The 27500-nt window shown below is 37.4% G+C and overlaps 4 protein-coding genes across 7 annotated transcripts in view; 3 read left to right on the forward strand and 1 right to left on the reverse strand.

Annotated features, from left to right (window-relative positions):
* Positions 1-114: 114 nt before the first annotated feature.
* klhl23 (kelch-like family member 23) lies at positions 115-4273 on the forward strand. Its single transcript, XM_044131463.1, has 4 exons — positions 115-573; positions 667-1893; positions 3378-3530; positions 3612-4273. The coding sequence occupies exons 2-4, from the start codon at positions 672-674 to the stop codon at positions 3923-3925; spliced, it is 1689 nt and encodes a 562-aa protein (XP_043987398.1). The 5' UTR covers positions 115-573; positions 667-671; the 3' UTR covers positions 3926-4273.
* Positions 4274-5662: 1389 nt separating this feature from the next.
* ssb (small RNA binding exonuclease protection factor La) lies at positions 5663-10535 on the forward strand. Its single transcript, XM_044131464.1, has 11 exons — positions 5663-5799; positions 7165-7230; positions 7313-7416; positions 7923-8097; positions 8572-8679; positions 8768-8871; positions 9233-9304; positions 9384-9426; positions 9511-9651; positions 10106-10292; positions 10381-10535. The coding sequence occupies exons 2-11, from the start codon at positions 7171-7173 to the stop codon at positions 10533-10535; spliced, it is 1149 nt and encodes a 382-aa protein (XP_043987399.1). The 5' UTR covers positions 5663-5799; positions 7165-7170.
* Positions 9306-16195, reverse strand: mettl5 (methyltransferase 5, N6-adenosine). Of its 2 annotated transcripts, none has more exons than XM_044131465.1 (9): positions 16108-16195; positions 15322-15388; positions 13617-13725; positions 13398-13512; positions 13144-13328; positions 12558-12640; positions 11694-11745; positions 11575-11624; positions 9306-11232 (listed from the first exon to the last, which is right to left on the reverse strand). In XM_044131465.1, exons 2-9 carry the CDS (start codon positions 15382-15384, stop codon positions 11191-11193), a joined length of 699 nt encoding a protein of 232 aa, XP_043987400.1. In that variant the 5' UTR covers positions 15385-15388; positions 16108-16195; the 3' UTR covers positions 9306-11190. The 2 variants fall into 2 exon arrangements, with proteins under 2 accessions (XP_043987400.1, XP_043987402.1); XM_044131467.1 differs by lacking the exon at positions 16108-16195 and adding an exon at positions 15717-15804.
* ubr3 (ubiquitin protein ligase E3 component n-recognin 3) overlaps positions 15954-27500 on the forward strand; it is a 39612-nt gene continuing 28065 nt past the window's right edge. For all 3 annotated transcript variants that reach the window (XM_044131460.1, XM_044131461.1, XM_044131462.1), the window contains exons 1-18: positions 15954-16490; positions 19134-19273; positions 19696-19848; positions 20131-20286; positions 21033-21073; positions 21309-21375; positions 21452-21582; positions 21766-21994; positions 22885-23064; positions 23659-23792; positions 25296-25382; positions 25478-25543; positions 25630-25719; positions 25821-25949; positions 26038-26090; positions 26187-26320; positions 26635-26720; positions 26804-26945. In XM_044131460.1, the coding sequence (XP_043987395.1) occupies positions 16057-16490; positions 19134-19273; positions 19696-19848; positions 20131-20286; positions 21033-21073; positions 21309-21375; positions 21452-21582; positions 21766-21994; positions 22885-23064; positions 23659-23792; positions 25296-25382; positions 25478-25543; positions 25630-25719; positions 25821-25949; positions 26038-26090; positions 26187-26320; positions 26635-26720; positions 26804-26945 (2452 nt within the window). In that variant the 5' untranslated portion in view covers positions 15954-16056. The remainder of the gene's footprint in view (positions 16491-19133; positions 19274-19695; positions 19849-20130; positions 20287-21032; positions 21074-21308; positions 21376-21451; positions 21583-21765; positions 21995-22884; positions 23065-23658; positions 23793-25295; positions 25383-25477; positions 25544-25629; positions 25720-25820; positions 25950-26037; positions 26091-26186; positions 26321-26634; positions 26721-26803; positions 26946-27500) is intronic.

Below are 27500 nucleotides of genomic sequence, written 5' to 3' on the forward strand. Positions count from 1 at the left end.
AAATATTTTTGTCTAATCCTGTGAGAAAATTTGTCCTGCAGGGAATACAGAGCATTATTGTCCCGCTAATCCACGTCAGGATTTGGTTAAAGCCTCCGTCGCACTGGAATACCACATTCAGATTACCATGGCAACGGGAAGACTTGGTGGGGTAAATCATGAATGGGCCACGCAGATCACTCGGCTCCTCTGGTGTCGTTTTAAAAGGCGCTGCTCATTTCTGTCTGATTTGTATTCTGTCCGTGGATCTCCGTCTGCGTGGTTGCTGCTAATGCGCCGTCCGTGAGCGCGTCACGAGACCGCGGCCCGGGGTTATATTTAGGCTCTGAGAGGAAAATAACGGCTCAGGGTGATTCCTCTGTGTGCTGGACTGGCTTTGTCAAGGACCTGGACACTAGAGCGCAGAAAGGAGGAGGAGGGGGTGGCTCTCCCTACTGCTGCTGCTGCACACAAATACCAAAATAGGATCGAGCTGCCTACGACAGTCCTGAGCTAAATTGAGGTTCATGTGTTTTGAAGAGGATCGCTTAGAGGAGCGTCGGTGGGGAACAAACATCCATGGAAATATATAAGGTACACACACGTTCACTCTATTTTAAGCATGAGAAATGTTGCATTAAATTGCTTGCCATGTTTTATTGCGTTTTTTTCCCCATTTTTCTCTAGATATAATGTCTAATAAAAGCGAGATCTACACATATGACTTCTGTGACGGGGAGCATCCTGCGGAGCTCCTGGAGGCTCTCAGGCATTTCTACATCCGCGGCCTGTTCACCGACGTGACCCTGCAGTGTGGCGAGTCCGATCAGGTGTTCCACTGCCACAGAGCGCTGCTGGCGGCCCGCAGCTCCTATTTCAAAGTCATGTTCACTGCCGACATGAGGGAGAGATCCGACAGCGTTATCAAGCTGAGCGGCGTGGACTGCGCTGTCCTGGGCTCCCTGCTGGACTACGTCTACACGGCCCGGGTGCGCGTCACCGAGAGCAACGTGCAGAGCCTGCTAGAGGCTGCGGACCTCCTGCAGTTCAGCAGGGTCAAGCAGGCCTGCGAGGAGTTCCTCATCCGCCTCCTAGAGGTGGACAACTGCCTGGGCATGCACACATTTGCTGAGCTCCATCAGTGCCCCCGGCTGCAGAGGGAGGCCCGCAGAGTGATGCTGAGCAGGTTCTCGGAGCTCATGGAGCAGGAAGAGTTCCTGGAGTTGGACCATGAGAAGATCAGGTCTGTTCTGGCGGATCAGAGCCTCACTGTGCAGGGAGATGAGGCGCTGGTAGATGGTGTGGTCAGGTGGGCGTCCCATGACTTGGATAGTCGGGTTCACTGCGTGTCAGACCTGCTCCACTCTATCCACCTGAGTCTGGATGACATTTACTTCAAAACTTCCTTGGAGGTGCACAGGCAATATCTAACAAAAAATGATGGGAAGTTAAAATCCATGATTGTTCAGGCGATGAGGTCAAATGGCAAGGAGATCCCTCCGAGCAGAAAAATTTCCCCCAGTATGTACATCATTGGAGGATACTACTGGCACCCTCTGTGTGAAGTGCACATCTGGGATCCTGTCAGCAATACGTGGGTGCAGGGGAAAGACATGCCTGACCCTGGAAGAGAGAGCTACAGTGTCAGTCTGCTTGGCGCAAACATCTATGTGACTGGTGGATACAGGACTAACACTGTTGAAGCCCTGGACACTGTTTCAGTTTATAACTGTGACTATGATGAATGGACAGAGAGTTGTCCCATGATTACTGCCAGGTACTACCACTGCTCAGTGGCTCTACATGGCTGTGTTTACACCATCGGAGGCTACAGAGGAGGAGCCCCAGAGCAAGAGACTGAATTTTATGATCCTTTGAAAAAGAGATGGTTTCCAGTGGCCAAAATGATCCAAGGTACAACCATTTAATGAGAAGAAAAATTGAAATATTCTCAACTACATTTATGTCTGGACACATGTACTGTTTGTTCTGCATTGTCTTCCTGCTGGAAGGTAAACCTGTAATATCTTCTATGGGCAGCTTCCAATTATTCCCATGTGTCACACTAGTTGTAGTTGATGTGCAGTGTTAGTTTTCTGCCACACATTGTGCTTTGAATGATGACCAAAGCACATAATCCTCATGTCTGAAGGTGTTCATCTGCATGTCTGACCTACCCCCTACATAGATTATGGCAAAACTGTAAACTGGACACTCAGTCCTTGCCCAGCCTTTCAGTTTAGGTAAAATATACAGTACAGACCAAAAGTTTGGACACACCTTCTAATTGAATTCAATTGGAAGGTGTGTCCAAACTTTTGGTCTGTACTGTACATTTCTTTGCAGCTATGTGACGTTCACTTACATGTTAAGACTATAGAAAGGTTGCAATATTGTTTAGCTCGGCTTTAAACTTCCTAAATTTATCCCTGACCTTACTTGTATGTTCCTTCATCTTCATGATGCTCTCTGTTGATTACTGTTCTCCAACAAACTGTCCCATAACAACGGCAGTTTTACTAAAATGAAATTACACACAGGTGAAACCTGTTATCCCATTTGTTTGACATCCTAAAGCAGTACTTTGCCCTGGAATTTATTTTGGGGTATCAGAGTAAGAGGGCCTTTCTACAAATCACACATAACCTTTCTGATGTTTGTCGATAAAAACTTTGAAAATAATGTTTCATTTTCCTTCCTCTTTGCAATTAAGTAATGTTTTGCGTTGGTCTATTTCATAAAATCTCCATAACAAACATTGAAGTTTATGGTTGCAATGTGACAACATGTGATAAAGTTCAAGCGGTATAAATACGGTAATGACAACGTAAACTTACAGCTGGACATCTAACACTCACAAACCCTCATGTTTACCTCAGAATCTTTTAGAGAAAAACCAACACTGATCCATCCAGAAAAATCAATGAACACAAACTTCAGTCAACAGCTTTTTAAGCAGATGTAACCTCACTAATTGTGATCGGGTACTTCAATCGGGTCTGCGTTGTGTTAATAATGAGCCAGGAGACAGGATGAGATGGAATGCTGTTTATCTCTCTGTGTGGAACAGGATAGGAACTGATCAGGGATCAGGATAATCACCGCGGGTACAGCACCTTACAAAGAATAGCATTTTGTTAGCATCAAGCTAACATAACATTTCACTAGAGCGTTAAGTCAGTGAACCTACCTCGCGCCCATTTCTCATGAACTGGCAACGAGCTGTCTGTGTCCACTACATTTAACGATACCAACCACCAGAAGGGGGTGCTGTTTCGCCCGTTACACATTAACCCAAACTTGGGAGTAATGACAAGTGGAATTCTCTACTACAACATTAACTATGTTACACAGACATGAGATCAGGTGATCCTGATAATCCCTGTTTTCTTTTCAAGGTGTAGGAAATGCCACTGCATGTGTAATGGGAGAAAAAATCTACGTGACTGGAGGCCATTATGGGTACAGAGGAAGCTGCACCTATGAGAAAGTCCAAGTCTACAGACCAGACATCAATGAATGGAGCATCGTAACACTTAGTCCACATCCAGGTAAGGGTAATCAAAGGGGACAGAAAAGGAGCATTAATTTGATTAGAGCTGATTACTTGTGTTTGGACCTTCTGTTTCCAGAGTACGGTCTTTGTTCTGTGTCTCTCCACAACAAGTTGTATTTGGTCGGTGGACAGACGACCGTTGTGGATTGCTACGACACAGAGAGCGACGAATGGCGGCCCATATCAGTGATGAAAGAGAGGAGGATGGAGTGTGGGGCTGTGGTGATAAGTGGGTGTATTTATGTAACAGGGGGGTACTCCTACTCAAAGGGAACATACTTACAGAGCATTGAGAAATATGACCCTGAGTTGGACTCGTGGGAGATAGTAGCGACCCTGCCCAGCCCCGCCAGGTCACATGGTTGTGTATGTGTTCATAGCGTCCATTGACTGACTACATGAATATATTGTTCTGGACATTTTTATGTAACTTTTCTTTTTTTTTTTTTTTACAAAATAGATGGAATTGTCTATTCACAGCATTCACTAGAGTTTGAAGAAGTCTGTGGATGACCATATGATCTGTTAAGCTGTTCAGAGTACATTTGCCAAAGTGATATATGAAAATCTCAGGGGTCTCTAAATGAGTATCGTAGTTGTCTTTTAACAATTGTTGAAAGGTTTTAATTAATTTTTAAGTATTTTAATAGTTTATACAGAAATCCATTTTTAATTGCAGGACTGCACTTCCACTGCAATTTAACTAAATAAATTACTTCACTCTCTTTAACTGCTAAACTCTGTTTGAATGGTTGATTTCCATAAACATTCAGTGCATTTCTCCTTAACACAACACCCTCCATGCACAAGAGGACAACTTCTTTTATTCATTTTTTTGTTTTTCATTTCCAGTTATTTCAATATAGGTTTACTGATTTTTTTGGGGATCTCTTTTAATCAGGCTTATGGTATTTCAAAATAAGCATCAATAAATGGAAAAGGAAGAATCTTGGTGACAGAAAAATAAAGAAATTTCACACCCACTTCCTCCTTTCCATTGACCATTTTTAGTGTAACAATAGATCGAAAGACCTATTTGTAAATATATTCTCATCCAAAATAATTGATGTTCTTTCCATGTTAATAATTGCATTTCTGGTAATCTGAGAGATAAGGAGGCAAAGGAAGGGACCAGAACCATTGTGGTGTTGGCGTAGGATGATCATCAATATGTATTTTTACCATTTGTTTCATAATAATAATAATTAAAAAACCCACATTTGTAACATGTATTTCTCACAACACAGGCCATAGTATTGGTTTGGAGATGCAGTCCAGGGCTCAGTTTTACATTCAGAGATGATTTCATATTTTGTAAATTACTTCTAACACAATTGCAAAAGATGTATTTTAGCAGTATTTTTCTAATTTATCTTTTTATTTTGATTTATGAATTTATTTCCAACAACAAAAAACAACAAAACAAGTATCCAGAAAAAAATAATGTGCTTACACATTTGAGAACATAACAATAAGCTTGCCACTATTTGTTGGAAATGGATTAGGAAAAAGTGAAAATTGATTTAATCCTATCATTTATTTCAATTTAAAGAAATATATATTGTTTACTAACTTTGTAATGATCAGAAATGTGTAACTGAAAGAATATTAAGTAGAACTGATTTGTTTTCCAAGTCATCACTTTCATGCTTGAAACAGGGGAAATGATGCAATGTCAACAAATCAATGCAAGTGATCGGACTTCCTCGATACATTTCTATCACTGGTCTTAAAAAACAACTTACTTTGACTGTACGGTGTAATAAATGTATGGAATTAGTGTGGTATTAGATTTTAATCTGACTACATGAATATATTGTTCTGGACTAGACCGGATTGCTTTTAATTATATTTAGATTCAATTGGATTTAATCTAAATAGATATGAGTTAGACCTGTTTGCCTTGTAAATTGTCTTGACACAACATTTGTTGTGACTGTGAGTTGATAAATTTAATTGAACTGAATTATTTTCTTGCCTCATTTGTTATATTTTTGTATAATTATCAATAAAACCAACCATTAATTTGTTCATTGAAACTAAAACTCTGGTGAACCTCACTATGCCCAGTAGACAGTACTACGCCACCGCCTGCTGGTTTTATACTGAATTGCAGCATTATGACCTGGAAAGAAAATGCGATGGTAAGGCATTTTGACCCTTGACACTTTCCGTAACACGCAGTTGAACAACGTGCGCGCAGTGTAGTGAAGACTTTTGGTGTTTTAGAGCTTAAAGTGCGATTTACTTACACTCAACATAAGGTAAGTACCTAATTTAATCGTACTGAGAATGCTCCAGTATGCTGCTCGTATTGTCGTTTATTAGCTTATGGATTTTAGAGGGACAGGAGGATTTTATGATGTGCGTCGGTGAATTGTATGCTTCTTACGGTAGCTTGCAGATAGGGAAGCTGTGCTAGCTTTACGGACTAAAGTGTCTTTTAACTAAAATGAGCATCATTATAACTTAAAAATATTCTACTGACTTAGCTGGCTGTGCATTAATGCCTGAAATGTTTGAATATGCAAAGCTGCTGAATAAAAGCTAAGCTAACAGGATGGTTAGCCACTTCAAGCTATCTGACTGCCTCTGTATAAGCTTTTCCTCATATCATCATACTAACTAGGGTGAGTGAGTTGTCCAAGAAATGTTAATCTCCTCCGGTTGTTTGAGTCAAATGTATTTGCCCAATTCCTATTTAGTCTTGTACTATGACGTGAGCACTTATTTTCATTTATGCACACTAGCATAGCGGATTTAATGAGTTCAATTTACAGTTTAGGTGAAACTCATGCGGATCAAAGCTCTAGATAAACACAAAATTCTGAATACAAAGGTTCAGATCTGAATGGTTTAAAGAATACATTTAATACACACACACACACACACACACACATATACATATATTCCAGCCCATAACAGGATTTTTAGTCTATTTGAGATAGTCATTTGAGTCATGATTTCAAATCATAAAGGTGTCATATCTAGGGTCACTAAACAATGTGAATTTTATGCAGTGTGCCCTGTTCTTTAGTCATAAAATACAATGATACTTAAAGTACTAAAGCAGTGGTCTGAACTGATCTGTCCCTTATCCTACATTACCGCCTCACTAACAAGCAGTCTAGCGCTGCAGAGCTCTGCTAATGAGACAATATTGAAGCCAGGTGTGCTGAAGCAGTAAAAGCTTCAGGAAGCTGGCCCTGGAGGACTGGAGTTTGAGACCACTGGACTAACGGCTTCCTAAAAAAAACTCTCTTAACCAAAAAACTTGATTTTTCTATTAAAGTGGTTCTCCTTTTCTCAGATTTAAGGGTGGTGAATTTTAAACAAGAGAAATTAATATTTTATTAATTCCAATCAAGAGCAAAATTTTGTCTGAATAGTACAGAAAAGCACCCATGGCATAAGATCACTATAGATTATGGAACATAGCATTTTTTTTTAAGTTGAGGGGGAAGCTTTATTGTATTGAAATATTGCCTAGTAGGAAGGCAAGTAACAAGGGGGACATCACTTGAACATTTGCATGTTCTGAAAGAATTGATAAAACTATGTGAGACAACAGACTTAACAGCACAGTGCACCATAAAACAGCTGATTGGCTGTATTGCTGATTTCTGCAGAGAAGGATGGCTGAAAACCAAGGAGAGATGTCTCCCATTGAGATGAAAGTGGCTCGTCAAGTAGAGGTAATTCTGACTTAAAAATGTAATCCTATTATTTTATATGTATACATACATTTAGGTGTAAACATGTCTTATTTCCACCTAGTATTACTTTGGGGATCACAACCTTCCAAGAGACAAGTTTCTGAAAGAGCAGCTGCAGCTTGATGATGGTTGGGTGATGCTGGAGACCATGCTTAAATTCAACAGGTTTGTTTGATTTCTCTTTACCCTTTGAAACTCTTAACTTCATATAGATATCAGCTAATCCTTTTGTAATCAAATAACATTTGTGTGAGTTGAGGATTGTTATAAAGACGTAAGTTACATCCAGTGGTTTAGAAATTCAACCCCAGCAAATCAATAAATGTCGCAGTGAGGGAATGATATGAGGTCATGGTGCTTTGGGGTTGCATTGGGTTTCATATTACTGTATTCTTCATATTCCTTTCGAATATTGAACAAATACAACATCACTGAGCCTCAGATGCATGGTACTGGATTGAAATACTGATGTTTGAAGAGATAAAAAAACAAAACAATCCCAAGGAGTGTCCACCAAAATCTCCCAAAATTTAACCTACTGGTTAAAATTGGTTACTGGACTATCTTGCTGATAAACAATATTTAGATTACTTTAATTGGATTGTTGAGTTGCACAACTTTTACCTGTCTGAACAATTAAAACACCATTTCTTCACCTCGTCCTCTTTCAGACTGAAAGCTTTAACTACAGAGAGCAGCGTCGTCATTTCAGCACTCCAGAAATCGAAGAGTGGTCTCTTGGAGATCAGCGAGGACAAGACAAAAATAAGGAGGTCTCCAGATAAACCCTTACCAGAACAGAATGATGAATACAAAGACGCAGTGAAACACAGATCTGTGTACATTGTAAGTTTCATACACATTTGTTTATTATATTCAAGATACTGGTGCCATCTGCTTCAGATAAACCATTTTTTCATTCATATCTACAAAAAAACAACAATTTACTTTAACAGCCTGTTGTCAATGTTGTTAATTCAGAGGGTTCCTACCTTTTGCTATTGTTCCTGTATTTCTGCAGATTTGAAGTCTGCCTATCATGTCTTAAATTTGCAATAAACATAAAGAGCTGAGAGCTTATGGAAAATTGAGTTTGAAAAAGTTTAGAAAATATCCAGGGACCCTGATTGCTATGAGGCAACAACTTTTGAATTTGATTCAGGTTAGGTCATCCATGGCTCATTGTGTGGAGTTTGTTTTTTCCTTGAGCATTTTATGAAAAAAGAAAAAGTGGTACCAGAGATGACTGGAATACTCTAATATGGCAATTCCTTTCCTTTATTTCTAGCATTATTGTTAATGGTGCTTTTTCTTTTACAGAAAGGTTTTCCTCTTGAAACAACTCTTGATGAGGTTCAAGAGTGGCTGAACGAGAAAGGCAGCATAGAGAGCATTCAGATGAGAAAAAACGTCCATCGGCAGTTCAAGGTAGAAGAAAAGCATCACTTAATAGTTTTAGTTGTTAAAAGGTTGGAGGACTTTGAATAAATATTTATTTCCTTCGTGTCTTTTGCAGGGATCCGTGTTCCTCTGCTTTGAAACAGAGGAATCAGCGAAGCAGTTCCTGGAACGGACCGATGTAAAAACATTTAAAGACAACGAGATGCTCGTCTTGTCCAGGTGAGCTCAGTTGCTTCTTGTGAAGAGGCTGATGCCAAAATAGCATTTTTATGAACATAAAACTAGGACATGTTCATAAAATATTATAACAAATTAAAATTATTTTCTTGCTTTGGATAGAAGTAATGGAGAAAGGACTCTAATTTCACCAGTATTTTATTTTTTATTTATTTTTATTTTTTTGCAATTTTGATTATCTTACAGAAACAGTCTTTTCCATGCTTCATTCGTTTTGTTGTTTTGACATGACAAATGCTAAAAGCAAAATTCATACTTCCCAAGATTTTTTGTTAAAAAGTGTTTAACACCAAATAATATCCCATTTATAATTATGCTTGGGTTGTTCTTTTACTTCTTTCAGGGAAGCCTACCATGCAAAGAAGGCAGAAGAGAGGAAAAACTACAAAGCAGAGACGAAAGCTAAAGCAAAGCAGTGAGTTGACAGGACTTGGTCTTTTTTATTAGAAACTTTGTTGAAAATATCTGATCCACCTTATCTAAACATTTTACAGAGAGAAACAGCAGCAGCAGAAAAATGCTGAGGAAAAAGAAATGGTAAGGTTTCGAAACCATGCACTCATGAAGCTTCATTTCTGCTTTTGGATTGTTTTTATTGAGATATGCAATTATGATTTGCAGGGTTTGCTTCTGGATGAACAGACTGGATGTTTATTAAAGTTTTCTGGAGAGCTCAAAAATGTTTCAAGAGAGGACTTCCATGCCACGTTCTCTGGGCACGGAAAGATCAAGTGGGTTGACTTCACAAGAGGAGCCAACGAGGTATGTTGTCTGCAAGGATTCCTATGCAGTCTGCAATAGTACGGAGTTTTATTTCCCCATTATTCAGGTCTGGAACATTATGGAAAAAGCAATGAAGAACATGGAAAACATGTCCTTTGAGACTTTTTTCTTTCTTTGTCCTTTAATTTCTTCTTTTTGTCTGTCCCTTCTTTCCTTCCTTATGTCTATCAGTTCTTCACTTTGCCCTCCTTGTCTGTAATCCTTATTTTCTGACCTCGGCCCATCGTTCCTTTATCTACCTTCCCTGTTTCTTTTTTATGTCTGTGTCCTTATCTGGCCTCCTTTTCTCCTGTGTTTCCTAAATTTCCTAAATGCTGTTGACATTTTTGCTGTACAAGACTCTGAAGTTAAGCCTGAAAAGAGAATAAAAAAAAAAAAATGTGTACAGGAGAGCAGTGGAAGACTTTTTAAATTTTGTTATTGCTCACAAAAGGGTACACTTCTGTTTGATGGGAACGCAAAAGAAGCCTTTGAGAAAGCCAAAGAGTCAAACGAAGGGGAGCTGAAAATGAAGGGCAGCAGCGTTACATGGCAGGTGCTGGAGGGAGACGAAGAGAAAGAGATGCTGAAGAAGATCATCGAAGCCCAACAGGAATCGTACAATCGATCAAAAGGCAGAGGTCCGTTTTTGTCTCCAGGCATCACATTCTTGCGCAATAGTAGCAAAGATACTCTTAAGTGCTGATAGGTTGGGTCTGGTTAAAACAGGTGGGAGAGGAAGATCCGGCGGCAGAGGAAGAGGAGGCCGAAGGGGAAGAGGTGGCAGAGATCAAGGCAGGACTCAGTTCCAGGGAAAGAAAACAAAATTCAATAGTGATAATGAGGATGACGATGAGGGTGAGGAAGGTAAGTGTAAATATTGATATAACATACAGGAGCCCAAATTATATTCTCTGCAACACTTTAAAACAAAGTTGTGAAGTGGAAAGAAAATGCATACTTTAAAAACAAATTTGTTTAGCGTGTTATGTATTTTACACACGATTATCTTTCTTGTAGAAGAATCAAGAAAAAAAAAATCCCCGGTTGAAAGGTTCAATTGATGGTCCATAATAGTTCTCTGAACAAACAAACTGCTTTATTTAGACTACAGAGAACCTACACCAAATATCAAACCAGGAATAAAGGTTCCTAGCTATGAGTGCTCCCACTGCTCTTTACCTCTTTATCTATATTCATGCTGCTGTTTGTTCAGATGAAAATCTCTGGGACTTCCAGAGCGCAACTGGACTCAGTTTACTAAATGTGAGACTACTAAAAGCAATGGATTTTCTTTTGAGTTAAGTTTCTGTATAGTACTAAGAGTATGTACATTTTTCTTTCCAATTAAAAATTGTGCTGCATTGTGTTGATCTATCACATAAAATCCCAATATAATACACAAAAATACAAAATAGAAATGCTTTGCATGGCATTACATATTCTCAGCAGCAGCATCCTCATTCTCAAACATTTACAGATGATTCAATGTGTCCTGTTTTGCAGAGGCAACTTAGAACCCATTCCAGTAAAAAATATTCAGGTTTTGGAGAACCGTAGAAAGTCCACCTGGATGTCAACCTGAAGAAACATTTGGAAAACTTGGAGTCAGTTTTCAGCCTTTTAAACCCTTTAATTTTTGCCTCTTATTTGTATGTTTTTTTTTTCTCATTGGAAAGTGTTTTAATTTTAGCACAATCAATGTAAACTTGACGGTCTAATTTCATCTGAGTGATACCTAGAATTAGTGTGCCATTGGTTGGTTCTTTTTTTATTTTGTAGATTTACTACATTGAGTGATCCGAATGAGTCATGATTTTTTTTAAGTTTGCATATTACAGTAGCAAATTATAAATGTTTATAAAAATAAATTTTTGTTTTGAATCTGAAGTGCACGATATTGCATATTGTTATTGAACTTACCGACTTCTTCTTGTGGAAGCGGTAGGAAGCCGGCAAATCATACCTCAGTTCTATGAACAAAGAACACAATCAGGGTTTAATATTCCTTTGACTAGAAAGGATTGAATTGTCTCACTAACCTGCAATGACTTCCATTTTCACTCCCCAGTCATTAGCCTTCTTTTGTATGTGCTGTAATCACATACAGTCAAACATGTTGGCATCACATCAGATGACTTAAAATATTAAATTCAAACTTTAAAGGATCTCTAAACCGATTTAGTAAGACTGAGTCTCAAACAGCTCCATCTTAAATGCCTCCATTTAACATGGGATTTATGGGAAATTGGGCTAGTAATACCAGCATTTTTATTTTATTTTTTTTACTGGAAACTATTAATTTCACATCAAATTTTCTTGTAAGCGGTAGGAATTATTTTGGCAAATCATACCTCAGTCTGTCTTATGTAAACAAGGATCAGAAGCACAATCAAAAAATGAAAGATGTAATGAGCAGTTCTGTGGGGTCTTAAAATCTCATGCTCACAGTTTCCTTACTAGGTCTTAAATTAATGTTGGTTACATCTTAAATTTGTACATGTTGCTTCTTCTTTATTCCTTTTTAAAGTCAAGGGGATTAAAATCCAATCTGTTTATGTCACATTATCCATGGTATGCTTGTTCAGCACTGGAGAGTGTATATTTAATGTAATTTGGCTTTTAAAATAATTTGACTTTAGATGAGACTGGTCTTAAAAGAACTTTAAAGGTCTTAAATTTAAGCTATGGAATAGCAGAAACACTAGTAATATAAAATCTTCGCAACCAAATTTGTGCATTTTTTTTTTATTTCTACACAATTATAAATGCTTACCGACTAAAGGAAGAACACTTAAAGGTAATGGTAATGTAGATGGGTAATAAAGGAAGGAAAATTAGAATAAAATAGTGAAGCATCAGTATAAATTTGCAGAAGGGTGAACTGATCCAGAGCTGGAGCTTACCTCTCGTGTTGATGTTTTATGAAGCGAATAAACCGCCATCTTTGACATGGTTAAAGCAGCGCGGAGGAACTTCATGTCCATCCCTTGAAAACAGTATAAACTGTAAATACTTTTAACATGAACTCACCTATAACAGATTTGTATAGAACATGCAGCCAAAATACAGTATTTTAAAAAAATCCTTATTGAATTCGTGCATAAGCAAATTATGGATGCTTTTGTCAATGTTGTTGCTGGTAAAGTTTGCCTTCCAGAATGCTAAAAATTGCTTTAAGGGGTTAAGTAATCCTTTCCAGACTGATACATTGTAGTTAATTACAATTCATGATGTAAGGACGAAGGTGATTAGTTTTTGCATATATAACCAGGGATGTTTAGATTTGTTTCTTCCCACATTGGACTTGATCATTAGTAGAAAACATGCTTATGTGTTTACTTAGGTTATCTTTGTGTGATATTAACATGTCTTTGATCACCTGTAGTGCGAGAAGGAAATCAAGTACTTTTCCCAGCATCACCCCGTTACAACCAATTTCTAATCAATAAAACGAAATTACCAGTAACTTCTTTGTCGAGTTAAACTCACCTTGGTTGTGTTTTGTACCAAACGGTGGATTCATTATAACGGTGTCAAACTTTTGGCCATAAGCCTCTGCTTCCAGGTGGCATAAATCACACTGGAGCAGATCCACATTAGAGAGTTCAAATTCTTCTGCATTCTTTCTGAATATCTCTAGTGCGTCCTCATCGATTTCAAAACCGACGCACAACCTGTTTAGAACAAAAACATCAGAAAGCGGCTCAACAAGAAGGACTGTCACACGGGGATCTTTCGCTCACCCTGCGTCCAGCATGGCAGCCCCGATGCTGAGGACTCCGCAACCACAGCCGAAATCTGCCACAAGTTTACCCTCAATGTCGTCAAACGTGTTGTGAATGGTGTAAAGCATGCATGCTGTGGGGAAAAAGGGAAACAATATAATTGTGTTGGGGTTTTTTTGTTTGTTTTTTTAGATATATTCAGTCTGCGAACGCCTGCTCCGATGCTCACCAACTCACCTGCAATGTGAGGGCTGGTTGGATACTGCTCCAAGAGGATTTTTGGCTCCTCAAATGTGTCTACCTGCTGCAGGCAGCTTTCCAACTCCTTCAGCTTCATTTCGCGATACTGTGATTTTTCCACAGCAATGTACCAACACCGAGAGAAAACATTAAGTCAAATAGTTCTGAATTACAGACAGCAAAAGTAAGCTTTTAAGGTAATCCGCATGTTCCTCCTCACACTGGTGCTCATAAACCAAAACAAACCCGACAATGCTGCTGCTGCTTCTTCTTCTTCTTTTAGTTCAACCGGTTTTTATACAACATTGCGTTCTGTAGCCCTCGAGGGGTGAAAAATACAACTACAAGCTGATTACTCCGCTTTTTCTTAGTTTTCTTCTGATATTTTCTGGCGTATTGCAGGTCAACTACAGGATGCCTTACCGCCACCTACTGCAATGGAGTGTGGACGGGAAATTATCAGAAAATTACAAACTAGGTGTTGATGACAAACTAAATGACATAACTTTACCTTTTATTGAAAGAATTTGTTATACAAAATTTCCCGTTGTGTAATTCAACTTTATCTGGTTTGATGCTTCTAAAAGTCTGGAAATCTCTTTCATATTCATATCGATTCCATAAAAGCCTTCTAACAAATTCCTGCACATACAATGATCACTCAAACCTGCTGAATGTTTATCCATCGTCTGATGGATACACCTTTCTGGTTTAATGCAACACCTATGTGACCCTTTCTAAAGCGTGTAATAAAGTTTTCTTTCCCAATGTTTCCCTATGCCTTTCTGGAACTTCCTTATAGTTTATAAATGCTCTATGTTTGTCTTCATGTTTCATTTATTTCACAATAATCCCTTCAACTTTGTTAACCTAAATGTCAGTGACAGATTTGCATACAACCTTAGCTGTATGCTAAGGCAGCTGTTTTAAAAAGCGATGATTGTTTATTATGGCTCTACATTTTAATTTTCTTCTATTCCCACATGCAGGAGCCAAAATAACCTTACTTACAGCATTTTTTGGTAAAGAGTTATGCTTTTTTGAAGAATGTGATGAATCAGTCAGGGGTTATTTTCTTGTTTTATTACCTGAACTAGTAATGCTAGACATAACTGTTATGCTTTCAGAAGCTATTACGATTCCAATTCCCTGCTAGAGTATTATTAATCCTACTTTAAGGACTGGGGAATTGTTTTTTGTTCTTATCTTTGGAGCTATACTGTGGTTTGGAATGTAAACTATAGTTCTACTGCATATGAAAGGTAATAGATTTTTTTTCTTAGAAAAATGATTGTGAAAGTATTTTTGTGCAGGATACCAGTCTGAATTACTTCTGATTAATTCATCGTTGAATTATCGTTGAATGTTTTAATGAATGTTTAATTATGTAGTTGAGCTGTTCTGGTAGATAGATACCAATTTCTGTATTGCTGCAACATAGATTGGAATGCATGTTTCTACATGTCTCAACTTTATCCATGAGTTCAAGTTTTTGGCTTTTAACAAGAACAATTTGCCGTTGAAGGTCTTTCTGCATGAACTTTGGATGTTCTCTCCATGCATACATAAATTTTTTTCCTGGTACTTGAAGCTTATATAATCCAAAAACATGACTCATATGACAGTTAGTTTCACTATAAACTGCCCTCAGGTAATGTACTTAAGTTATTTGTGTCTCTGTTTTACCCTAACATGGACTGACCTGTTTAGAGAGTACCCCAGCTTCTCTGGCCAATGAAGATGAAGTTGGCCACTGGCCCACCATCACCCTACAAGGATCAGATGGATGGATGTTAAAAAGTTTGATTATAAACTGGCAAAGAAATATTTTTTGGGCCTTTGGCAGAGTCCTCTATACCCTACAAAGAAAACGAAGTATAGAAGATGGATGGATTAAAATAAATAATCTTTTCAACTACACCTGGAATTCTCCTATAGCACATTATGTAAAGGGTCTTTAAATATGAAAAATGATTTACTGTATAATCCAGAAAATTCCCTCATCTAATGCTGAACCCAACCCAGATAAGAGAGGGTGTGCACACTTATTATTGGTCACCTTTTGTTGACATTTATACAATGAAAATGCCTTCTCACTATATATATGGTAAATCCGTGAACTGGCAAGACTTTGAGCAGGGTGGGACGGTCCCAAACTATCAGTTGCCTAGAAACGCTCAAACAAAACAGGACTTAGATGACTGTGCATAAACTGAACTAGTTACACGAATAATACGTGCCAGGCTTATCTATTTAAAAATACGCAAACAGGGGTGTCAATAGTGTTGTTACAGTAGCAGACAACTGAACATAATGTACAAGAAAATCGCTAGCTTGTAACAACGAGTAGTCAGTATAGCTTCCGGTATCGCGAGAAAGCCCGAGAATATGGAAACAAGATAACAAAAATACATTTGTGGACAACAAGCTAGAGTGTATGATGGCGGCGTCGCTACTACGCCGGGACAAGAGAGCTACTGCCGCCCACCTGAAGGCAGACTTAACCCGGACTGACAACAGCTCGGGACTCCGACAACTTCAGGACCTGCTCGACGCCGTGCTGAATCCCGAAAAAACAGCTGCGGACACAGAAGCCCTGGACTGGTGTAAATGTCTGATCGCGGGAGGCGAAGGTTTCGAGGAGTTCTGTAAAACCGTCCGCTCCTATGACAACGCGACTCTGTGCGGACTGGTTTGGACCGCTAATTTTGTGGCATACCGATGTCGGACCTGCGGCATCTCTCCGTGCATGTCACTGTGTGCTGAGTGTTTTAATAATGGAGACCATACGGGCCATGATTTCAACATGTTCAGGAGCCAGGCTGGTGGGGCCTGTGACTGTGGAGACAGTAATGTCATGCGAGACAGTGGGTAAGTCTTAGCTGCTCATGCTAATGGGCTAACAGGAATCGTTCTGACAGGTGTTGCTGTGAAGTGAGCCAACCTAGCTGATAAAATTTTTCTATCACGGCTTTCCGTGTCACTGTTTTGTGGTGTTATGTTGGAGATTTTATGAATTATTGCCAATCTGTAGTGTCGAAGCTCCCTAGACCAGGCAGGTAACTTTTACTGCCTAAACATGACTGTAATATTATTTAGCAGCATCTAGTCTGTTTGTCTCTTTTTAACCAAATAGTTACTGCTTAGATATAACATAAACGGGTGACTAAACTAGATTATTTCTTCTGTCAAACTAGGAACTGCTTTTAAGTAAATGTCGTAAATCAGTGATAGTGGTCAATGTAATCGCTCAACGATAAAACTTATTGTCATTGTTAATTGGATCTTACCTCAGACAAAATTTATATTAGAAAGATTATATCAAAAAAATGGTTAGCCATAAAAGAAGAGAAAAAAATCCCAATATTAAAATGGCAGGTGTAGCTATAATTCTAATAAAAAATTCTTAAAATGCACACAGATTATTTAGAAAAAATACCATTGTTTCTTTAATGTATCTCAAAACCGTATAACATTTTTTTAACATGTGGTAAATTTAAATATTTTAACAGCTTTTTACGTGGAAAAAGTTCTGTAAACAAAAAGTTTTATTCTTTACAATAAGTTTGTGCATTTATTGCAATTCTCAAAATGAAATGTAGACAATTAAATATTCAAATATATATTGAATATGCCCTGGTTGTGTATTTACAGATAATAAAGCATGCCTTTATTAGCATGCCTTTATTATCTGTAAATAATAAAGGCATTATTATTTATTTAAATACAGTTTCATGTATTTTATAAAAATATAAAATACATGATACTGAAACAAAACAAAAACTGACTTAATCATTATTATTGCAGCAATAATTGGCACAATAAAAGCAACTTGTTTCGATTACACTCTTTACTTAAAAAGTATTTATAGAAACTGAAACATTTCCATCCAACTTACAAGTGACTTGTATTTATTACTGTTACGTATAAATGTAAATCTGTCTGTCTTTCATTTTCATTCATGTGGGCATTAACAGCTACATGACAAAGGTTATTAAAATATGATGTAGTAAAAATGACTTGGTTGGCAACACAAAGTCAGCACATGACAAATACAAGACAGAATTACCTTGTTAGATGAAAAGTGTAGGTTTCTTTCAGACAGTTCACTGTCAGTGCATAGCAACAGGTGGAGGAGGGGCTTGCTGTGTTACTGTGTGCTTCAACCATCTTAAGCTCAGGTCACTCTGGCACTTTCTTTGAATTTTCAATAAAATGACAGAACTCTAGGAATATGATTTAAAAATGTAGTGCCTTTAAAAAAATATTGAGACGCCTTGATACCGGTAACTGTCTTTGAGATTATATCTACTGCCCAAGTAAATTTGTAGTGATGCCTACATAAAGCAGATGTATAGTTCTGCTTGTAAAAATATAGCATTCCTCTTCATTTGGGTGTAAATAATTATGCGGTTATCTTCCTTTAAAGAAATTTTCTGGTGAGTGACTTGCTTATGTCATTACAGTCTTAAGCAACTTAAGGAGGGTATGTCCTAATCTTTGTTTACTATGAGTCAAATTGTACAGGGCTAGAAATACAAAAAACAAATCTCTTTTTTTTTTTTTAGCAGAGCATAAACTTTAAGCAAACTGATTTTACATTTTGTAGGATTTGTTTTAATCAATTTAATTTTTGGAGTTTTGGTGGATGTTGGTTCATATACACCCAAATAATTTGATGATTAATCAGAATCACACAGATTGGCTTGGATCAGACAGTTCAAATACTTGAAAAAATTATTTTTGTTTATTTTCTTTTCTTTATTCGAATCGTGTATCTTTCTTCAATTACTCATCTATAAGAAGCCAGGATTAAATTTTGTCCTTGACTTGACGGCGTATAAATACATTTAAGTTTAACGTTCCTAATTTAGGGAATTAAAATCAAAACATATATGTTTCAGTACCAGCTATTTCGTCAAAAGAGTCTATATTTTATTTCATAAGGTTTTGTTTGAAAAATATTTAACACATATTTAGTGAATAATAATAGTTATTGAATAAGTTATGCATACGTGAAGTGATTATATTTTCATCAGTATGTAAGTGTGCATTTATGTTCTTTAAAAGGTCTTAAAGTTAAGTTATTAATACTTAGTAAAACTATGGCATTGGACTTTATAGTTAAAATAAAGTAGATGCTTATGAGTGCAAGTCTGATTAGTTAAATATAATTTCATCCATGAATCGCAGCTAAGTTAGCAACATAAATGTCAGAAAACATTTAATTGGTAAATAATTGTTTATTCAGCAGTTTTTGGACAAAAGGAATCATTTTAATAATCATACGAAGTTATGTGGTTGGGTAATAACTGCAAATCCATTCACATTGTTGGCATATTTGTTCAGAATGATTTTAATTACAGTGGCTTTCAATAATCAAGTCATTAAAAACAAATGTGCAAACATGAAAGAAGGACTGCGAAAAATGCTTCTTTTGTGCCAATGTTTTTTTTGTTGTTTTTTTAAGTTTGTCCATCATTTATTTATATTTGTACTTTTCTTCACTGACAGGTTTTGCAGACGGCATAGGTTAAGAACCGGGGAAAATGTTCCCTCCATACCCCGAGATCTTCTCTTGATGTCTGAGATGGTTCTGCCTCGCTTCATCTTGTGCATCATTCAGTATCTGAGAGATGGATACATTGAACCAGGTGAAAACAGATTTACCTTGAGCAAACTATTGGCATTTGGAAAACCTTTCTTAGCTTTCAAATTTAACACCCCTGAAGTAATTAATTTATTCAGAATAATGTGATCTAATATTGTAATTTCAATTTGCTCTTAATATCACATGATTGTTGATATTGTCTCCCTTCTATCTGGCTCTGCCGCTGTGGACACTGTCGTAAATTCGATTTTTGTGAGTTTTTATAATCCAGCTTTATGAGTTTTTATCCTGGTTAAAAAAGTCTTCCACTTTATAAAAGCTGTGTTTCTCTAGTTGAAAAATAATTACAAAACAGCGTTCACTATGCATACATAATCTGGGCATTACACAACCGTAGTCTGCATCTACGAGTGGTTCAGAAAACGCTGGATCTTGTGACGTATGCTGCTTATCTCTGTTTGCCAGACACATCAGCGGAGAGAGATCTGCAGAAGGTTCTTCAACAGCTGGAGCCTCAGATCACGTTTTTGGAGGAGCTCACAAAGATGGGAGGAGCAATGAGGACAGTATTGACAAAGATCTTGACCAATCAGCAAACATACAAGGAACTCAGCATGGGTAACTGTTTTGGCTTTATGCATAGTGGATCTTTAGATGCCATGCACCTTCATTTAACTTTATTTGTTCATTTCTCAAGCAAGTAATTAATTTGAAGTTATGTAATTCACTCATGTTAAATGGTAAAGCTCCTGAAACTTTCAGCTGAGTGATTTTGTGCTCTAAAACTCCTCTACCCCCACGAAAATATCCACGATTAAAATGCCTGCCAATTAATATAGATGTTTTGTTTTTATATTTGTCGATTACGTTAACAGTTGCTGTTCTTATTTGCTGTTTCAGGCAAAGAAGACAATTTGTATGCTAAAAAGAACTACGACAAATATTTGTCAGCACTGAAGAATTCAGGTCTGGTGTCTGTGGAGGAGAAAAACCAAAGTGCTGCTGCTGACATTGCTGTTGGTGCTGAAGGAGGAGCCGGGGCGATGGTCCTGCTAGGTACGGTTATATTTATGTATCTGTTAACCATCTAGAAATAATTTTGAGGTTTATAATGTAATGGTGTGATTTTTGATTCATGTGAAGAGGGGTGAGAGGAGTGGTGGGTAAAACAGCTGGGGAATCATAGTGCCTTTGGCATCTGTGCTCATTTGTTGATGTCATGCTAAAATCCTGTTCCTTTTGGGGGTTTTTTCATATGGTTTCACATGAAAATTACTTAAAAATTAGATTTGTAACTCTTCAAATGCATCGGAATTGCCTTTTTGTTGAGACATTGCTGTTACTTTTACATGGTTTCCCTGGCATCCTAAAAATCTTCAGTTCAAGCATTTAAATTTTGGGCCTTTAAAAAGTCTTGACAACTTAGATTTTTTTTTGTCATGCGTCTTAAATTTAATTTAATTACATCAGATTTTTTTTTCTGTTATTTCTTTCCTTAATAAACTTTTTGAAATGTTTTTAATTCATTTATTAAGCTTTAGAAATGTGTTGTGAAGAAAAATGTTTTGGTATTATGATGTAACAAAGCTCCTTGGTCCATTGTGGATGACAACTAACAACCCTGTTGAGAGCAGAATGAGATGTTTCCACTATTAAAACTAAGTTTAGAGTTAGCACTATTTACTATCTCAGCTCTAATTCCCAAAGGTTGTTTTTTTTCCATTCTTCACCTCAGTTTTCTGGTAAAGTTTCATTTTCTTGTTGCTTTTTTGTGGCTAAGAATTTTTACTTTGTTTTCTTAGGAACCACTGCACCAGGAAGCCCAGATGAGTCTACTAAAGAGGTTTGTATCAGCATGCCTCAGGAACTCTTCCCCACTTACTGTCATCAAGAAAATGAATTATATTTGTTTACTCCACAAAGGACTGAGTTTGTTTTGGTCTATTATTCTTTGTGGCTATTCAGTGTGATCATGTTAGTATTCTGAACCAAACTAATCTAATTAAACTGCTAATCGGCTTTACATATTTTATATTGCTTAACTGTTGGTTCATATTGTTTTTGTTTTGTTTTTTCAGGAGGATCAAGATGGAGGTCAATCTGTTGGCCAGAGGAAGAGGGTTAAACTCAGCAGCAGTACCAAAGGTAAATATCTGGGTGTAAAATACAATTTCACAACACAGGAACTCAATTGAATTATTCTTTGTGTTTTTGCCCTCAGATCCATACATTATTGATTCGCTAAAGCACAAATGCTTTCTGGAAGAGTTGCTATTTTGGACAATAAAATTTGAATTTCCACAGAAAATGGTCACGTTCTTGTTGAACATGTTGCCAGATCAAGATTACAAGGTATTTGGTTTCCTGCTTTCACTTTTTCAAGGTTTTTATCTTCTTTGCTTTTAACTTTACTTCATGATTGTGTCTTTCCATGCAACAAAATAAACTTTTACTTGCGCTGCTGTCATTTAGCTGCAGAAAAACAGGCACTGTCAGCACAACAGACTGTAAGTGTGATTTACTTTCAATTGCCAGATCACATTCACAAAGACGTTCGTTCAGCATTACGCCTTCATCATGAAAACCCTGATGAAGAGCCACGAGTCAGACACAATGTCCAACCGCATTGTGCACATTAGTGTGCAGCTGTTCAGCAACGAGGAGTTGGCCCGACACATGACGGAGGACTGCCAGCTGCTGGACATCATGGTTACGGTGCTCCTCTACATGATGGAAAGTTGCCTTATCAAAAGTGAACTTCAGGGTAGGTTAACCAAATCTACCACTTGGTGTTATGTTGATTTCACACGTTTTGATAGTATAAAGATCGGCACAGGTACTCAGCTTTGATAACAATTCATTGTGACATGACTAATAATTTTTAATTGCACAATACTTTATTAATCCCAAATGGAATCATATTGTTGGAGTATTGTTGTGTTATTAGATAAATAAAAACTGTTTGAACTTTTAAAATGTAGCAAAAACAAAGTAGAGGCTGAAGTGTCTTCATAGAATTCTCGTGTCAAAAGATTTACACTAAAATTAAAGACTAATGTTTGTCACATGATGTAAATGATTTTATTTAAAACAAAATCCAACAGTTATTTGTGGTGTTCGAACTGTTAATAAATAAATGTTTTTAAAGGGGTCCCAAGTATTTGCAGATTTTAGTTGCGGTGTCTACATCCCACAAATACTGGGGGTCCAATGTTTACTCTACTATATTACCCAACATTTATTTCACTCCAAATAGTCCTTTGTGATGTGAATATTGGACCCACTGATACAATAATAACAACTATAGCTACAACATATTGTAAAGCTCTAGTTTCTTGGCCTATAAGCTTTTCTAGCTTGTTCCTCTTTTGTATTCTCTGGATCTAGTGTTTTATAAGAGGCATTACTTGAATTTTGGAGAATTTCTGGTGTAGGCAGTTGTATTTCTCATTTTCCACATGCATCACAACAGATTTGACAACCTAATTAGTGCACAAAATGCCTTAGAAATTTGTGATCTTAATGGAGAAAAAATTGAGAGAGGCACAAAAGACTAAGAACTGGAGCTATTACAACAGATAACAAAGCTCCTTCATTTACATTCTACTGAAAGAAACCATCTAATTAAAATGTTTTTTTTCTTTTTCCCTTTAGATGAAGAGAACAATCGCCATGTTGTGGTAAACTGCAGTGAAGCACTATTAAAGAACAACACTTACTGGCCCCTAGTTAGTGACTTTATCAACATCCTCTCACACCAAAGTGTAGCGAAAAAGTTCCTGGAAGACCATTCCTTGTTGATGCTCTGGATGAGCTTTGTTTCATTTTTTCAAGGTACGTTTTATTTGTTCATTGAATTTTAATGGCATCTCTCATTTCTATGACCTGAATGTAATCGATCAGCTGGCTATGTCATTATCTTAAATTGTTTAAGATAATGAACAAGTTTATTATCTTAACTAGACCTTAATTAAACCCAACACTTGAATTAAACCCGACACTTGAATTTAGTGAACGTTGTGGGATTACTGGTTATAGTCAGTTTTTCATTTACTTTAGTCATTCTGGTGTCCAATAAAATGAATGAGTTTTAGAAAAATAATTTGTAAGAGAAATTTCAGTCTCTGCTCCCCACTTTGCTATATGTAGTCTGGTAGGACCCTAAAAATAACATTCACCTTTGCACAGTGGACCTAAGTGTCCTCTTGCTGACAGCTTGAACACAGTGTCACTATTGGGTTTTACCCATGCTCTGCTCTCGCTATAAAATTTTTAATAAAGATTTGCAGCATAGATATTTCTGCTGAACAAATACCTGCAAATATGTTTTAATGACCAAGAGCAGTGAAAAATAAAAATGCAGAACAAGACTATGCTGCATTTTTGTTTTGGAGCATTGATTTAAATTTTGACATGTTTCTTTCTAAGGTATGAACCTGAATAAGCGGGAACTGAACGAGCACGTGGAATTTGAGTCTCAGACATACTATGCAGCATTTGCAGCAGAACTCGAGGCCTGTGCACAGCCAATGTGGGGTCTCTTGACACACTGCAAAGTCAAAGTAAGTTCAGGAAGCTTACATTGCAGCTTTTTTGCTTTGCTTCATGCTTTCACTTTTGAAGGCCTGTTGGAGCTTTGGATATTTAACGCCTACATTTCTTACAGCCTCTTGCTCTTGCTGTTAGAACATTTTTCGGTATTGAAAGAATGATGGCGAGCGTCCAGAATGCCAGAGTTAAAACAAATTTATGGGTGGTTGATTTAGTAGGATAGCCAAAGAAACAGAGAACAAGTGCTCAATGTATCTATTTTCCCCGTTTAATTTGGGCAGACTGGATGCTCCTTGGTAAAATTTGTTGCCAGCTTACTTACAGAGGAAGAACTATCAAGCATACAAATATGCAAGCCAGGAAGCTAAACCTGCCTCACCAGTCAGGAGGTGAACAGGCAATTAGCCAAAAGGGAAACATCTGTGTGTAGATGAACAAGTTGGAATACAACCAGTAAAAGCAAAACTCACCTAACATTCATAATTTAAAGAAAACACACAAAAAAATGAATACATCATAGAATCCATCAAGAAAGAGATATGTGATAAATCAACAAAAAGCAGCACATAATTGTGATGTAGAAGTAAAAGGTACATAATCTTGAACATTTTCTTTCAGTTCCCTGAGTTGATACATTAATGCTGTAGAGCACGCCGTTCGCTTGACCCTTATCAGTTTTTGGTGCCTTCATCGGCCTTCCAGGATTGTGGTATTTAGATTGATCTGTCTTCCCCTCACCTCTGAGCGGCTCTCCTGTCATAGGGAAGCATTTCCACAGCATGACGCTACCAGCACCATGTGTCATAGTGGGAGTTTTCTGTGCTTGGTCTTCCGCATTGTTTGTTTTTCTGCCAAGATTCATATCTGGCATATTTTGGGCCAAAGGAAATTCAGTTTCACTCTCATGTACTAAAATGGACAAAACAAACTGTGATCAGGACTAAGCTGCCACCTGAGCTGTGCAGCTTCTCCAGAGGTACCAGGAGCCTCTTGACTAACTTCTATGATTAACTCTCTATTTCCCAGGCTTGCTAGCTTAAGTGAGTGTCCATGTCTTGGTAGGTTTGTAGTTATGCCATCCTCTCTTCATTTCCAGATGATGGATCAAATAGAGCTATGTGAGACTTCAAGGCTTGAGAGATTGTTTGGTAGCTTAATCCAGCTTTAAACTTCTCCAGAACTTTATCCTTGACCTGTCTGCTGTCTGCTGCATGCCTTGGTCTTCATGAAGCTGTCTGTTAAATATATTCTCTAACAAAACTTTTGACTCTTGGCTGATACTGTGACTTCTGAAGCCAGGTGCTTGGATTAGATTTTATTACATGGCTCTTAGAGTAAAGTTGACTGAATATGAATGCATTCCGCACTTTTTTTTGTGGAAGCTACATTGTGTTAGTCTATCTAACTCAATCTCAGTGTAATCTATTGAAAGTTGTGGTGGAAGCATGACTAATGTGTTCAATCCATAATGCATGATTCAGAATGGATTTTAGTTTGTTATGTTTGGTTAACAGGAGACCCAGGAATATACAAAAACCGTTGTTCGCTATTGTTTGGAAACACTGCAGATCTGGTTTGATGCCATTGGCTTCATAGATGAGGTGAGTTTCTCTGTCAAATTTTTGCTTTTGCAGATAAGTTTCCTTCTGAGTTTTTTATTTTATTTTCTTCATTCTTCACCGCATGTCTTTCCCAGCCTGCTCCAAATCAAGTGACGTTTCACCTGCCGCTCCACCGCTACTACGCCATGTTCCTCAGCAGGGTATGTCGGAGCTTTTTCCCTTCTAACAGCGAGTCTGTGATTCAGTTCTGTGCTTTGGCGCTAATTATTCGGTTGCAAATCTGCAGGCTGTGAAATGTCAAGGGTTGGATTTGGATAGCCTCCTGCCTGATCAGGAAATGCTGATGAAGATTATGGTGCATCCACTCCAAATTCAGGTATGATAACGGAAAACCACAGATACACTTCTTTTTTTCCCTGTACATCCAAAGTTTAAAAGTACTAGTGTGTTGCTCAAAACATTTTTTGTTTATTCAAGGCATGCCTGTCAGAGATCCACAGCAATATGTGGGTCAGGAATGGTCTGCAGATTAAAGGACAAGCTATGACTTATGTGCAATCACACTTCTGCAACTCCATGATAGACCCAGACATCTATCTCCTTCAGGTTGGAAGCGAAGCCTCACTGTAACTATATTTTGTTTTTCCTTCTATTTATTTGTATTAAATTATTTTTTGTGTGTTTATTATTATAGGTTTGTGCATCGAGACTGGATCCTGACTACTTCATTTCAAGTGTTTTTGAGAGGTGAATTGCTTTTTTTCCCCTATTTCTATTGTGCAAATAGTATTTTCATTAGTTTTAAGCTTTCTGGAACGTGGAATCACCTCTTCTCTGGTACAGATTTAAAGTGGTCGACCTCCTGACGATGGCTTCTCAGCACCAGAATGCCGTGTTAGATTCTGAGCAGGAGAGGCCGATGCTTGAAGGAGCGTTGACATTTCTGGTCATACTGACAAGCCTTCGCATTCATCTGGGTAAGCAGTGGAAAACAAGATTCCTCCTTTCTACTGGTAGCATGAGAGTAACTGTGAGTTACAATGTGCTTAAATTAGATTTTGAATCTAAATATATACTTTAATTAGGTATTTTACGGAATTAAGGGGCAGCATCTCACTTTTATTTTTACACTTTCTTTATATTTGTTATATTATTGCACAAACTAAGAACAACAGCATTACCTTATTTTTAATGACTGTCATGAATGATATGATCTTGTAAAATTTCAATTTTTTCTGTCATGCTTTGTGTAACTTTAATCACCTTCTCTCCTGGTGATGTTTTCTAACAGGAATGACGGACGATGAGATTCTTCGGTCCGAGATGGTCTCCCAGTTGTGCATGAACGACCGAACCCACAGTGCACTGTTAGATCTTGTATCCTTCAGTACTTCACAAAGGCGCTAAAGACCATCATACTATCCATAAGGATTTTTTTTCCCTTAAGACTTTTCTTCTAGATTCCAGAAAATCCCAACCCAAAGAGCGGCATTGTTCCAGGTAGCTGCAGTTTTGAGGACGTTCTCTCTGCTGTGGCTGATTTCAAAGCGCCTGTGTTTGAGCCCGGAGGCTCCATGCAGCAGGGCATGTACACACCTAAAGGTAAGAGGGTTGAGTTGATGAAAATGTACAAAGGAGAAACAGACAATGGTATGAGGTGCTGTGTGTGTGTGTATATATAGCACAAAAGGTTTTGGAATAATAAATAATAAAGTTGCACAAATCAGAAAAAATTTAGCCAGTAAAAAATAATTTAGGGGAAATGTTGAACTGTTGTTGCTGTTGTTATTATTATTATTATTATTATTATTATTATTATTATTATTATTATTATTATTATTATTATTATTATTATTATTATTTTAGATATTGAGTTCTCATCAGTGATGTAATAGCATTAGGTCTCTGTCAAAATGCTAGAGACCTGGTTTTGGTTTCTTTTTGCTTTCCTTACAAAGAGTTGAAGAGGTCTGAGTGAAATTATGTAGACATAAGAAGCACCTCTGATGAAAATATAAAGACTTGGAAAAGTTACAGATGTTTACCTTTCAGTGCTGCTGAATTGTGACCTGGTTTAAAACTCAAAATGCAAAAACAAAGCCATGGGAACAAGAGAAAATAGGCAAGTTATTAAAAAATATGGCATACGTACAATTT

The sequence above is a fragment of the Gambusia affinis genome, linkage group LG11, assembly GCF_019740435.1.
Source record: "Gambusia affinis linkage group LG11, SWU_Gaff_1.0, whole genome shotgun sequence".
NCBI classification, from domain to species: domain Eukaryota; kingdom Metazoa; phylum Chordata; class Actinopteri; order Cyprinodontiformes; family Poeciliidae; genus Gambusia; species Gambusia affinis.

Bases quoted from the DNA above. Each gene is read 5' to 3' on its own strand.
- mettl5 (XM_044131465.1), bottom strand. From the start codon at position 15,384: ATGGTGGGCCAGTGGCCAACTTCATCTTCATTGGCCAGAGAAGCTGGG. The intron at 13,513-13,616 runs GTGAGTTGGTGA...TTTTCCCCACAG, and splicing joins AACCAGCCCTCACATTGCAG to CATGCATGCTTTACACCATT. The intron at 11,746-12,557 runs GTAAGCTCCAGC...ATGTGATTACAG, and splicing joins ATAAAACATCAACACGAGAG to CACATACAAAAGAAGGCTAA.
- ssb (XM_044131464.1), top strand. From the start codon at position 7,171: ATGGCTGAAAACCAAGGAGAGATGTCTCCCATTGAGATGAAAGTGGCT. The intron at 7,417-7,922 runs GTTTGTTTGATT...GTCCTCTTTCAG, and splicing joins ACCATGCTTAAATTCAACAG to ACTGAAAGCTTTAACTACAG. The intron at 8,098-8,571 runs GTAAGTTTCATA...TTTCTTTTACAG, and splicing joins AACACAGATCTGTGTACATT to AAAGGTTTTCCTCTTGAAAC.
- klhl23 (XM_044131463.1), top strand. From the start codon at position 672: ATGTCTAATAAAAGCGAGATCTACACATATGACTTCTGTGACGGGGAG. The intron at 1,894-3,377 runs GTACAACCATTT...TTTCTTTTCAAG, and splicing joins AGTGGCCAAAATGATCCAAG to GTGTAGGAAATGCCACTGCA. The intron at 3,531-3,611 runs GTAAGGGTAATC...TTCTGTTTCCAG, and splicing joins AACACTTAGTCCACATCCAG to AGTACGGTCTTTGTTCTGTG.